This window comes from Hesperophylax consimilis, chromosome 28 (assembly GCF_061612785.1).
Source record: "Hesperophylax consimilis isolate HC1 chromosome 28, BYU_Hcon_1.0, whole genome shotgun sequence".
NCBI classification, from domain to species: Eukaryota; Metazoa; Arthropoda; class Insecta; order Trichoptera; family Limnephilidae; genus Hesperophylax; species Hesperophylax consimilis.
In genome coordinates, this window is record NC_142863.1 from 25,450,305 (window position 1) to 25,465,805 (window position 15,501).

Consider the following 15,501-nt stretch of genomic DNA (forward strand, 5'->3'; position numbering starts at 1 on the left):
AGTATGTTTTTAGATTACAATAACCAGCGAGAATCAGTTATACAATTGACAATTGATGCTATCAATGATAAAGATTTTTTTTACTGATTTTATTTGTACTGCTGGACATTCTTCAAATATTATTTTCTACCAATTCATTTTTAAATAATTATGTCAAAAAAGAAATGATACTACTAAAAAAGTTCTGAAAAGTCTACACAGTAAAACAACATTCTTGACTGATTGATGTACACTATTCCCTCATTTGAGAGATTGATGTACACCTTCGCTAATGTGACTCAACAGGATATCCCAAACAAATAAATACCATATCAAAACAATATACCTATACTATTTATACGTGTACTAGTTATAGTTATTTGTTATTTCAGATCCACCCACACTAGCTGCCCAGCAAACCTCTGCAGAAGAACAACAGACTGCTCCACATTATTTGCAGAACCAACAAGTACACAACACATATTACATATTCCAATACATTATAATAAAAATATTCTGTTTTTCTCAAATGCGGGAATTTAATTCTATTTACATTTCTGGTTTTATAATTTGTGTATATTATTATTTAAAATAATTTCATTCATTGTTTTGGCATCTGGTTTTTGATAATTTTATGTATAAAAATCAAAGATATTAGAAGAACGAGATATGCTATGCGCAGTTCGTACTGAGTGGAATTGTTTTGCCGAGAGTCGCCGGTTTTGTTCACCAATACTACTGCACACCTTCGCTTACGCTAAGGTATCCGCACTAATGCATAGAACAGATTTCTGTGCGTACACGTACTAATTAGGTAGTACTTCGGCTACGGTCCGGCGGCCAACATAGCATATCTCGTTCTTCTAATATCTTTGATAAAAAATGAACACATTTTATAGCAGTCTCTTTTTTGTTGGGAGCAAATTTAGCTCTTCTCTAATTTTTTATTTTTTTTTGCATACTTGCCTTTCTTTAGTGACAAATAGGCCCCTTTCTCTTACATCATGAGTTTAAATTAGTTGTAGGAAGATAATTTTTAGTTTTTCTGAAAAAATTTAAAAAATTCCTAGTAGCAGTAATCTAACACTAACAGATATATTAGGTACCTGTTAGGTTAAGAAATTTTACGAAATTGTTTTTGAAAAAAAAACATCAAAAAAGTCACTGGAGACCGAAATTTCTTGTACATTTTCTACTCCAAATAATGTCAGGAATTACCAGTTAAAGTACGCCCGTTAACACCTGTATATATATATTTGTTTTTTATGAAAGCCAAAAAGAACCAATTCCAAAATTAGCCCGTTCCTAAATGAAATCTGGAAAAATTGATCAATTTATATTTTTGCTATAACATTATGTTTAGTCATTTTCTGTGATGGGAATTTTTTCTTTTTCTGGAAAATTGGTGCTACGAAAATGGTCGGGAAATTTTTACAAAAACACATCTTTTTAATAATATTATGTGAAGTTTATGAATTTTCCACTATGGGTTATATTTTATTTTCCTAAAAAAAAGACAAATGTTTTTTTTTATTACATGCAGTTTGGAAATTTTCCATGTTGGGAACTTTTTATTTTCCTAAAAAAATATGCTCGAAAATTGGATGAGGAAATTGTGTTTAAGTTTTTGAAACTATCAGATGTGAAGCAACTATAATTTTATAAATGAGATCTGTTCTAATCTCTATTTAGTTTATTTCCGAGTCTTATATATCTCTTATATTGTTATGAGTACCGCACAAATCAATGCTGCATTTTAACAAAGGAATTGAATGTTTTTAAGTAGGAAATTTTCTCTCATTTAATAAAACGTCAATACAATTTCCCCAATGTGCAATTACCCATGTTTCATACACTTCAGTCTGCATTTAGTATTTTATTATCTCATATTTTGCCATAATTGGCAAGAAATTACATTATTTGATCCATACTCATCAGCCTTTAGCAGCGGCCATCTTGATTCAGTATAGCGGCCTTGGGAATCTAGGGAGTATTGGCGCACACAAAGATATTGTTCTTCTAATATCTTTGGGCGCACATCTCCACCCGGGACAGTTTCCCTTCTTGTTGCTTTATTGCGCTCTCCGTCATCGATTTGCAACTCCCCCTCGCCGCAATATTCAATTGTGCATTTTATTTTATTTTTGGAAAACCAACACTTTTAGTATTTTACAATGTTTAGTAAAATATGTATGGTAATTATTAAACCAATAAGAGGTTTTCACTTATTGTAGTTACCTTCCCAGGGAGGGAGGAGAAGAAGAAAACAAGGAAAGTGTGATGGATCTAATATGTGTTGAGTAAAATGTATTGTGTGTTATTTATTGATTTTGGGTTTGAAATTGTGGGGTGCTGTATTAAATACGTCGAATTCACTGTATGATGGTTTAAACATGTGAAGCGCGAACAATTAATGTATTTTGTTTTGAGTTAGTGTTGCATAGAGGGGCGTTTAATACTCGTATGTGCTTTTGTATGGTTTGGATTTGTTTTAATTGGATTTTTTGAAGTAGTTCCGGACATTCTATCATTTAGGTAGCTATTTTTTTATAAAAATATTATATCTGCTGAATTTCTACGACTTTCCAATGACGAAATCCTGAAAGATCGCAGCTGATTCCTCATGACTCAAATAAAGACGATAGCCCCTAAAATCAAGTTATTGTATAAAACGATTTTGTTCAAATCCTTTAATATAACTAGGATTCTAGAAAGAACGGTGTTTATACTTCTTTACAGGTTCTGAGTACCTTGGAAGCTTTTGCAACCGGATTCGATGTGGCGATCAAACAGTAATCCAGTAAATCCTTAACCTCCGTCATTTACATCACTATTGTATTACTCTTTACACTTATTACTGCGCGAATTATTAAATTATACTACAGTTATGTGGTAGGTATTTCTACAATAAGTTTATACTAGTTTGCTTACTACGATAATGCCATTGGAAAATAACAAAATTTCAAAAACGAAAACAGCTTCTACATCTACAGTAGTTTGTTTTTCTATTATGTATTTTCAAGCATTAAATGATAAAATGGGTCTCACTGGGTACTTTGCCTGTACTGAGGAATCCATTTTACAATTTAATTCAATTCAATATAAAACAACATTACATGATAATTACAAATCAAATAAAATAAAACTGAGATGAAATGAAATGAAATAAAATGAAATACAACAACAAAGGCGGTAAATAATGAAAAAAACTAAAAAATTATGAGGTGCGGTTATATAATGTTATATAACGTTTCAAAACGAATTATTATGGTATTGTGTATTACATGTTATTGTTTTATTCTTTAACGCTACAAAAAATATTTTAACTGTTAAATTTATTTACCAATTACCACTCGAGTGATGGCTAAAATAACCGAAATATGTGTCCAGCGCTCAGCACTTTTAAGCATTCGTTTGCGAGATCATAAACTAAACAACTAATATTCAAGGGCTTCGGAAAGAGTATTGTTCAGTATTAAGAAGTTCAGTGCACACAAACCAACACTAAACTTAAACATACATTTCACAGTGAGAAACAATTTTTGATGCTTGAAGGACATTGTGATATAATTTATTTATAAAATACCAGGCTGTTCAATTATTTCATTTGGGATTTTACATTTCAGATGTGAGGAAAAAATATTATGTTGTGATAATGTTAAAAATGGTGGGAAAATTAATCTTATGTCTAAATTATATACAACAGGTATACATTTTGGAATGAACATATACAGGGTGTATCGGCACTAACCCGACAAACTTTAACCAGCTATTCCTTAGCACATTTGGAGTAAAAAATGTTATGTGCACTTTGCTGTCCGGTAACGTTTTTTTTTAATAAAAAATTAATTAAACATATTTTCACCACATGTCACCACTGTTTTATCCTTTGTCAAAATTTGAAAGCAACATCGCAACTCTCGCGTGTTGCTGCGAACGAAGCCCGTATTACATAATCCAGTACCAGAAAAGAAATATTTTATTTAACAATAATGATTATTCACATTTTTCGTATGCGAATCACTGATTGTCTTCTTGTATTGTACACATCAGTTTTATTTTTGTATCTAAATTGTTTCACCTCTGGAATGCTTTGGTTTCACCTCTTACGCGTTTCACGTATTAAATAGTCTAATTTTGAAACTAAGAAACTAATTAGTAGATTTCCTGAATTTATAATCGAAGTCCAATAATTCTGAGCACTTTTAAAAACAATTTTCCTCACTTAGGTACTTATCAATAATAATAATTGGATTATTTGAACAGCGCCGTTGTTTTTTAAATCACCGTAAGTGCTCTGTCAAAATGTTACTTGCTAGGCTATCCTACAACGTATATTTTTTAATAAATTTAGTTATTTACAACTTCGCGGAATGTGATTTATGAATATTATTGCTTATGTTAAAAGCCTTCCAGAATTACCGGAATATAACGAGCAGCTTGACACACTTAAGTTTATTTCCACTAATTTGAAGGTACAAAGAATGTATAGTTTTAAAAACAATCCCGATGAATCAAAAAACGGTTCATATAAAACTGCTGCGCAACACACTGAGACAAAGGAAAGCACTCACACAAACGTCATGACTGCATTGGATTGACCACCTGCAAATGAATGCTGCCAGATTGCTAATTTATTTAAACAATAATTATTAAATTTTATTTAAAATATCGCAATTTTTTTAAAAAATCGACAATAAATTACAACTATAATTTAAAAAAAATATTCTTAACCCCACGCTTTTTCGTAATTGATTAATTAATTCAGAATTTAAACGTTGCTTGAAATGACTAGCCGTATTTGGTGACCAGATCTGAATATCCAGGTTCAGAATTTAAACGTTGCTTGAAATGACTAGCCGTATTTGGTGACCAGATCTGAATATCCAGGTTTAGAATTTAAACGTTGCTTGAAATGACTAGCCGTATTTGGTGACCAGATCTGAATATCCAGGTTCAGAATTTAAACGTTGCTTGAAATGACTAGCCGTATTTGGTGACCAGATCTGAATATCCAGGTTTAGAATTTAAACGTTGCTTGAAATGACTAGCCGTATTTGGTGACCAGATCTGAATATCCAGGTTCAGAATTTAAACGTTGCTTGAAATGACTAGCCGTATTTGGTGACCAGATCTGAATATCCAGGTTTAGAATTTAAACGTTACTTGAAATGACTAGCCGTATTTGGTGACCAGATCTGAATATCCAGGTTCAGAATTTAAACGTTGCTTGAAATGACTAGCCGTATTTGGTGACCAGATCTGAATATCCAGGTTTAGAATTTAAACGTTGCTTGAAATGACTAGCCGTATTTGGTGACCAGATCTGAATATCCAGGTACTTCCTCACCTTCCACTCCTTCCCTTAGCCATAAAACTTACCCCAATTCAACATAAAAATTGTTTAAATTATCGGATGTAATGAAATGCATAATAATTAGACCCCAAAATACTTAATTATTCAGGGAAATAAACCCCTGAGTCATCAGTTGGAAATACCAACGACATTAAGTGAAATTAACAATGCAATAATCCTATTATTGCATTGTTTAAAATTTCACTTAATTATTAGCATTAGCAAATAATATTGGGATTAGCAAATAATAATTTACGACAATTTACTCGGAAATCAATAAAGCCAGAATAATAAAAAAAGAAAGTTATCACTTACGTCGTCTGTAAGTGGCTTTACCAAAGTTTGATAATGCCGTCAGAAGGTGAAACAGCTGTCACGCGTAATAATAATTACAACTAGCAGAACTTGTTTATAAACACACTGTTTTTATAAATTTTTTAATAAGACTGTTAAAATAAAAAAAATCTCTAAATTGAAATGGAGTTCTACAAACTAAACTTAAAATCAAATAAATTTATTGCGAAGGTTCAAAGTACTGTACTGTAATATTATATTAAATAATTTTTACGTGTTTAATTATTGTTTAAAGTCAGATTAAAGCGATTAAAAAACCCACCTGGCAATTCTTATTCGAGTTTCGTTGTTTTTACGTATTGGCGCGCTTACAAGCATCAGTCGTCTCATTTTTAACCATTAATATTTAGTGTGTAGGAAAGAGAGAAGACGCTTTTCGACACACTTGTCGAAAAACTTGTTGAATGCCGACGGGCATACTCTTCTACAGATTTTATTAAATATTGATATGTAGGTAATATTGATGTGTAAATGAATGACATTGTGAGAATTTTACCAATAAATAATAAATGAAAATGCGGACATGTAGTTTATGTTAATTTTTTTATTGGAGCATTTGTTCGAAGTGACTACCATTATTTTCGATGCAAGCGTGTAGTCTTGTTATATTTTGATTATTTAAGTTTGCAGGATTTGCTTTAATTTCTGCAGCGGCTTCCATCACTCGTTCGAGCAGTTGCTCTCTTGAGGCTATTGGCTTAGCATACACTTTTTCCTTGAGAGCCCCCCACAGGTAGTAATCCAGGGGGGTCAGGTCGGGTGATCTTGGTGGCCAAGCAATGGCCGGACTTCCACGGCCTATCCAACGACCAGGAAACTCGACATCCAAGTAGTTCCGCACGGCAATCGAATAGTGTGGTGGGGCTCCATCGTGCTGGAACCACATTCTCCGTAGTAATTCGAGGTTCACATCTTCCAGAATCTCGCCCAGTTGCACTTGTAAGAACTCCAAATACATCGGTCCATTTAGTCTGGGAGGCAACTCGATTGGACCGAGTATTTGATTTCCCAGGATTCCTGCCCACATGTTGATGGAAAATCTGTCCTGGCTCGACGACTCCCGAACAAGCTTGGGGTTTTGTTCAGCCCAATGGTGCAAGTTGTGCACATTTAGCACTCCTGTTTTAGTGAACTGTGCTTCGTCGGTAAACAATATGTTTTTCATGAAGTCTGCATCTCTTATGACATTATGCAGCATTCTTCTGCAGTACACGACTCTGGAAAAGTGGTCATTCTCCATGAGGCCTTGGCAGCGCCTATAGTGAAAAGGTTTGAGCCCGTGCTTCTTCAGAACTCTCCATACCGCCATGTGTTCCCTGTGTCCTATCATCAGAGCGACCCGACGCACGGACAGCGTGGGGTCTTCGGTAATTAAGTTCAGGATTCTCTCCTCAACTGCCACAGGAACGATGTTGTGTCCTCCGCCGGCGCCTTCAATCCGTCCGATGCCACAGTCACGCAATTGTTGATACATCTGAAACAAAACAACAAATAACAACTGCTTTTATTATTCAGCTCAGTAATAATGTCAAATAAACAATCGCGGGCTTTTTCACTCATTTTATTTTTAAAGAACACTTATTTTAGGCACATATCAGAAAACTTACGTTTTCTCTTCATTTATTTCATTTTTTTATAGTAAAATGTATAACAAAGTGTTTTAAATTATAATTTTCTTAACTAGGTACGGTTGATATCTTGGATTCACAGGGGTGAAATTGAATTCAAGTAATTTAAATAATCCCATGGTGAGAAAGGGAGTGAATTCAATTGCAGTGAATGATGCATTTATTAGAGATTAAAATTAATTAACTTTTTAAAACGCCGTTTAGTGACCACTGAACACAAATCACCTAAAGTACAATTTACATTTTTAAAGTTGGTGGCCCCTTGTTATGTTTTTAATGTTCCCAGTTTAAATTTCAAAAGCGCTTTTTGGCATTATCAATGAATGTAAATAGTTTCAATAAACAATTGATAGGGTACAAACCTGGACAAAGGTAGCATGGTGTGGGACGCGTCTTCCAGGAAACCTCATGCGATACTCCCTTACGGCTGCTCGTGAATTTCCATTGCAAAATCCATAAACAAAAACAATATCTGCTTGCTCGGCAGGTGGATAATTGAGGGGCATATTTCAACAGTAAAAACTTAGATAACAAAACAAAAACGAAACTAGAAACTTGATGACATGCGAACTCCCAAAACAGCACTGACCACTGATACGAGACGGGGTGGCGGGAACCACACGGGACTTGAGACAGAATATGTGTGAAAGAGATGACAGTAGCGCGGCGTTGCCAATTATTTTACCCCTATACTGTGGGCAGTAGCGGAGTGTGGAAATTTTATTTATTTTTTGTTTTTAAAAGAAAAAAAATGTTACCGGACAGCAAAGTGTACATAACATTTTTTACTCCAAATGTGCTAAGGAATAGCTGGTTAAAGTTTGTCGGGTTAGTGCCGATACACCCTGTATATATATTTACAATGTGCACTGTATGATATATGAGTACTGATTTATTAAATGTGGGTAAGTAGATGTATGAGAATTTAAAAAATAAATAAATGTATTTTACTCAAATTATTGCTTTGGTTTGTAAAAATTGCTGCCAGGCTGTAAGCTCAGCTACGGTCCTAATGATGTTACATTAAATATTACAATAAATATAGCATTCAACAATAATTAGGTAACAAAAATGAAGTAGAGTCACATTATTTTTTTATTAAAACGTTTCAAAAAGAGATTCTAGGGCCACTAATGTGTTGACATCATGGGAGTTACTAGGGCCACTAGTGTGTTGACATCATGGGAGTTACTAAGGCCACTAGTGTGCTGACCACGTCATGGGAGAAATATAATATTATCAATATCCGGCCACACGATGGACTCGATCCACGGGATGTATGGAGACACTTTCGTGTAGACTCCCGGGTAGCCAGGTTCACCACATAATATTCCAAAGGAGGTAATTCCAACGACGAGATAAGTGCAGTCTACTGCCTTGCCATTGTATATTTGCACTGGACCTCCGCTATCTCCCTGCCAATAAAAAAGCATATTGATTAATAGAGATGCTCATTAAGATTTTCCTACAAATATTTAATAGAACGGGTCGAGAAGTGCAGTCGTCCTGGGAACCGGTACCAATTCTGGAACGCTCCAGACGCTTTACCTCATCATGTTCGTGAGTAACATTTTTCCACATGAGAAGCGGATGTTTTAAAGACTCGTTCTCGTGATCAGGGATTTGCACAGTACGTTTTTCTTCCCTTATTATTATTACTCCATTAAAATTGCCTCTTGACCGATCCCTTGAACAGACGCTTTTAAAATGAAGTGGTCGAATGGTGTTCTCCACGTAAACTGCACATGGTTCTCGTAAGTATCGCTAGGTACTTAAAATCTTTATTTTCTTAAGTCAAAAAGTAACACAAACTGAATAATTCGAGACACATCTGCCCTGATGATGGACACTGTAAAGCCACCCGAAACATTGGAAAAATAAGGAGAAAGCGTAACACGGCATAATACCCTCAAAATAAATCGTGATAAATGTTTATTTATTGTTATTAAGTTTAATTTGTAGAACTCCATTTTATTTTTTTTATTTTTTATATATACAATAATATTATTATTGGGTTTATAAAAACAGTTTATTTTTAAACAAGTTCTGCTGTGTAATTATTATTACGCGTGACAGCTGTTTCGCCCTCTGAAGGCATTATCAAACTGTGGGTAGCCCACTTACAGACGATACATTTATATTATTTCTAGCTAGGTATTTTAATTTCATTTACTGATTTCTTAATTGATTTCTAAGTAAAATATTAAATATTAATATTATTAGCTGGGGTAATAACCATTAATAATTTTTAATATTTTACTTAGAAATCAATTAAGAAATCAGTAAATGAAATTAAAATACCTAGCTAGAAATAATATAAATGTATCGTCTGTAAGTGGGCTACCCACAGTTTGATAATGCCTTCAGAGGGCGAAACAGCTGTCACGCGTAATAATAATTACACAGCAGAACTTGTTTAAAAATAAACTGTTTTTATAAACCCAATAATAATATTATTGTATATATAAAAAAGTGATAAATGTTGTTAGTAAAATAGTTTATTTACCATTACATAAAGGTACTTTAAAAAAACTTCCTGACTGTTTAGTAGAATAGATAGATTTTGTAGAATTTATCTAACTGTGAATTGTCAATAAAACTAGTAAAACCTTAAATTGTAATATTCATTGAATATAATATTAAATATTCTTAAACTGAAAACATTAAATAGAAAAATCGAAAAAAGATTTAGGTAGCATCTAGGAGTTGAACCCAGGACCTGAGCCTTTCCAGTTCTTAGTGGAATTAGCTCAGTGGTGATGCCGGGTGCCGGGTGCCGGGCAGGAACCGGCTGGTTATTTCGACGAAGTTTTCTCATAGATATTATCATGTTTCCGCAACTACTGTATGTTTCGTTTATATGTTTTTCGGTTCCATGATAACTCAATATAGTGACAATTCAACACACTTTTAAAAAGTGATATAAAGTTATTAGAAACGATGAAAAAAATTTTTTTTTTACCTAACCTAACCTAACCTACTTAACCCAGTTAATAAAGTTTTTGTTTCATCACTTTCCATGACTTTATATAACTTTTTAAAGATGTGGTGAGTTATCATTGTGATGATTTATCCGGTCACCATGTTTTTCAACAGGCTTACTTATAAAAATTAGCAATGTAAGTAGATTTCCTGGGGAAACTGCATACGATAAATGTATACGTTTTTATACATACATAAACACATTGTGTATCTGGTAAGATGGTAAGACGGACGAAAACGTAAGTTTGCAAAAAACTAGAAGTCCTTTATGAAAATAGTGTCAGCCAGCACATGGTGCTCGGCATTTTAGTTGGCATACTAAGCCCGTCGTCTCACGGGTCCGTAAGTATTAGACATATACCAATTGCTTTTGACCCTGCGCAAAAAAATTTCACACTTAACTGCGCTGCAGATTATACCGAACTTACTTTTCTGTGCCATTCTAATTGCCATATTGTCAGAACGAGAGAGATGATTTTTGAAAGTGACGCGTCCTCACGCCTTCCCCGTTCCCGGTTTGGTTTTGGCCGGAACGGTTCCGGTCCCTGCGTATATTGCCGTACAGATCAACGCCGGCCGGTAAAAACCCGCCGGGAACCGGCTGCAGTCTGCTAGCGTCTTGAAACCTTCTTTTCATTTTTTCTTGGAGGAATAATATTTTCCTCCGAGGTATTTTTAGAATTATGTTTTAGTTACTCACCATCAGAAATAGATGTTTCTCAAAACTGACAGTAAAAAAATCACTATTATTTAAATAACATACCTGGCAAGTGTCTTTTTTCTCAGTGTGATGACCAAAACAGAATTGAGTAGCATTATCTAGGCCATTCATGAATCGTTTATTCGATGGGTACAGTTCCGAACATTCGTCGAATGGGAATTTCTCCAAGATCACCTGGAATTAAAATTAAATATATTTCTTCTACCTAAATATAAATATGTTGGAGCCAATCGCTTTTGGGTACCACCCGTATAGCTCAGGCGTCGTGCGTTCAATTCCTCGGCTGGCTAAGTCCTCCATTACGACACAAGTAACGTGGTGGTAGCAGAGGATTTCCAAATATTATCTGGTTATTCGTAACCGGGGAATGTTTGACTCTCTTTAAAAAAATAATAATAATACAATACAGTAATTAATAATAATACAATAAAAACTCAGGGCAAAGATACATTTAGATGTGCCTCCCTAACAATAACATGCACTTATGTTTGTCCTGATGATTGCATGATGATGAGATTTGATTTTTTATGAACATGTGTTCCGACATCGCGATAACACATCCGTGTTTTACTGAAAGTTTATTAGGAAACCTATCAATTCACGGAGTACGAATAATTTGAAGAGATAACTTAATAAATTACTAATATTTTATGTCGGTAAATTTTCTCCGTGTAAGAATACATTATGCTTTGCATTTAAAAAAAAAACTAACATTTGATTTCAACTTAAATATCTAATGGAGACAACTATTTAAGTCGGGGACGATGTAAACACGCACAAAGTATGTTTTTAGGTTGTTAGTTAGGGTAATTTTTATAATTTATACCTTCAAACTTAATTTTGATTGAGAAAAAATGGAACCTTAATGCATCTTTTACCATCCCCCCCCGATATAAATATTTGTTTATTTTAGTAATTAAGTTGAAGCCAAGTGCTATTAACAAGTTTATCTAAGATTTACCTACCAAAATACCTAAAAGAATTACCTGAATGAATTATCGGTAGAGACAACAAGTGATAATAAAATTATTAAATTATAATTAAATTATTGTACCGGTGTGGTTAACTAATTTTGTTGAAATCGTCGGTCAAATTAAAGTCAACAAGCAGTCAAAATCAGCTCCACCATCGTCCTTTCAATGCATTTCAAAAAATATGTTTTGTTACCTTATGCAGCTGGTTAGATAGATTTCCACGAAATTCAGTGATTCCCCAACCCGTGGCGGTAACTTTGTCATCAGCCACGGAACCACCGGTATAAAGGCAGGCTGGGCGAACCAACTCGGTGAATTTCACGCTGAAAGTATACCAGAAATAATATTATAATGAGTTCATTGAATCGGATTACCAAGCGTTGTGCGGCCTATCTGAACGTTACTATACACGGTGTCCGGAAATTCGTAGTACAAGCGGGCAACTGGTGAATCTACATCACATTTGGAGTCGATTTTGTGGTATATATTTTTTTATTTAGCTTTCGTTTTCGAGTAAATCGAGTCAGAAGTTGATTTATTTTTATCAAATTCTTATAAATTATTACTGAAAATCAAAGTACCCAACTAATTAAAACTATTTAAAAGTAAAACAAATAAAGAAACCCGGATTTAAAGCATTATTTTGAAATCACCCTTCATTTAATCCGGTTCAGTCATAAAATATTCCTGCTCTGCAGGGTTAAAACATCTGTTCTTCTAAAATTAATACCTATCTCTGAAATATTCGCAAAATATAGCTTTCTCTATTATGTCGGGTTTCATTAAAATATGAAGGAAAGAGACTCACGATAGTTTTCAAAAATACGATTAGTCAAGCCACTTAAGATCCGTAGGCACAGTAGTGCTCGAACCAACTTGAACAAGGTTAATATTATTTTTTTAATTTTAATTTTTAATGATTTATTTCTTTGTATAAAGTACATTAACTAATGTGAAATATGTCGAACATTGGCTTTAATAACTTCTCGAACTCATTTAGAAATGGAATCAACGAGTTTTATCAATTGTTGCCTTGCAAATTTGCTCAGACAATTTCAGGAATTTCAAGGACAAGAATTGCAATCCAAGTAGGTGATATTGCTATAATTGAAAAAATAAAGATCCGTATTTGATTTGTGGTAAGGGGCGTTACCTTGTTAGAAAACTGCCAACCCACTACTTACAACTACTTCGTAACCTACTACGCCTGCTTCGTAAGTTCAACAGCTGATGCATCTTCCAAAACATTTTTGTATCGTGACACGTGTCACCACAATCTACATATCTATTGATACTATTGTAGCGCCCTTCGTGGTATCCGGACGCGTCGCTTGTACTACGAGTTTCCGGACACCGTGTATACTACGATTATAGGTAAATTCTTCGAAATGAAATCAATTGTTCGATGAACACATTTTTCGAATGGCAGTTCTAAGAAATACACTTTTTTTCGAATTCTTCGGCGTAAACATTCAGTGATGCGCAGACTGTGCAGAACGCGGTGCGCATGGTCTGTAACAACGAACAAAATTCGAAGAATTGAGATGTTCAAAGAATTACATGGTCGAAGAATTAATTTCATAGAAAGGGTTAGATATCATTTACTGCAAGTAAAAACCGACTTCAAAGGAAGAATTAAGGTGAAGCTATAAGTGAAATCACTATGTATTTAGATTAATCCATACTACAAATTGGTATGGGTTATCAATACCAAAAATATACTATGGATACATTGAAGCTTGATCAGAATTAAAATAAAATTGTTAATTACGTCATGAAAAATATAAGCGTAAACTACTAAATAGATTTCTTTTTCAAGAGTTTACTGTGAACATAAGAAACAACTTTTAAAAAATACTTTTATATGGCTATATTTATTTGCTACCACTTGACTTGATTAACTTTTTTTCCGTTTTTATTAATTTATTCGCAAAAAAAAGAAGGGAAGTTAAATTGCATTTGTGAAATGGTTTTTACAATGATTCTAGTGGGCCGAGGCAGACGTTGTTCTGACACAGACCGCCTTTATGAAGGGAAGTTAAATTGCATTTGTGAAATGGTTTTTATAATGATTCTAGTGGGCCGAGGCAGGCGTTTTTCTGACACAGACCGCCTTTATGAAGGGAAGTTAAATTGCATTCTAAAATGGTTTTTATAATGATTCTAGTGGGCCGAGGCAGACGTTGTTCTGCCAAAGACCGCCTTTATGAAGGGAAGTTAAATTGCATTTGTGAGATGGTTTTTATAATGATTCTAGTGGGCCGAGGCAGACGTTGTTCTGACACAGACCGCCTTTATGAAGGGAAGTTAAATTGCATTTGTGAAATGGTTTTTATAATGATTCTAGTGGGCCGAGGCAGACGTTGTTCTGACACAGACCGCCTTTATGAAGGGAAGTTAAATTGCATTCTAAAATGGTTTTTATAATGATTCTAGTGGGCCGAGGCAGACGTTGTTCTGCCAAAGACCGCCTTTATGAAGGGAAGTCAAATTGCATTTGTGAGATGGTTTTTATAATGATTCTAGTGGGCCGAGGCAGACGTTGTTCTGACACAGACCGCCTTTATGAAGGGAAGTTAAATTGCATTTGTGAAATGGTTTTTATAATGATTCTAGTGGGCCGAGGCAGACGTTGTTCTGACACAGACCGCCTTTATGAAGGGAAGTTAAATTGCATTCTAAAATGGTTTTTATAATGATTCTAGTGGGCCGAGGCAGACGTTGTTCTGCCAAAGACCGCCTTTATGAAGGGAAGTTAAATTGCATTTGTGAAATGGTTTTTATAATGATTCTAGTGGGCCGAGGCAGACGTTGTTCTGCCAAAGACCGCCTTTATGAAGGGAAGTTAAATTGCATTTGTGAAATGGTTTTTATAATGATTCTAGTGGGCCGAGGCAGACGTTGTTCTGCCAAAGACCGCCTTTATGAAGGGAAGTTAAATTGCATTTGTGAAATGGTTTTTATAATGATTCTAGTGGGCCGAGGCAGACGTTGTTCTGCCAAAGACCGCCTTTATGAAGGGAAGTTAAATTGCATTTGTGAAATGGTTTTTATAATGATTCTAGTGGGCCGAGGCAGACGTTGTTCTGCCAAAGACCGCCTTTATGAAGGGAAGTTAAATTGCATTTGTGAAATGGTTTTTATAATGATTCTAGAGGGCCCAGGCAGACGTTGTTCTGCCACAGACCGCCTTTATGAAGGGAAGTTAAATTTTGGTTTTGTATGTATTTTTGGATGAGAAATCAGAAAAATTAAAATGTCATTGAAAAAATATTTTTATATCTCGACAGCAGTGCCACATATCGGGCTTAAAACTATTCTATATTTCAAGCTGGAACCAACCATACACTTCATTCAAATCGGTTGGGCGGTTTCGGAAATTAACGTGTACTAACACAGTAACACGTGATTTTTATATACTAAGATTATGTAAGGTCTTCTTCTGTAGCACATCTTTTTATAAAAAAATATGATATAATGCTTAGAGTAAAATAAATTTAACATATG

General features: G+C 34.4%; 1 protein-coding gene across 1 annotated transcript in view; it reads right to left on the reverse strand.

Moving 5' to 3' along the window:
- Positions 1-8,180: 8,180 nt before the first annotated feature.
- The window catches only part of LOC149410426 (ovochymase-like), an 83,346-nt gene continuing 76,025 nt past the window's right edge, over positions 8,181-15,501 (reverse strand). The window contains exons 16-18 of the mRNA XM_089648618.1: positions 12,188-12,317; positions 11,063-11,194; positions 8,181-8,732 (exon numbers count right to left, since the gene is read on the reverse strand). Coding sequence (XP_089504744.1) covers positions 8,535-8,732; positions 11,063-11,194; positions 12,188-12,317 — 460 coding nt within the window. The 3' untranslated portion in view covers positions 8,181-8,534. The remainder of the gene's footprint in view (positions 8,733-11,062; positions 11,195-12,187; positions 12,318-15,501) is intronic.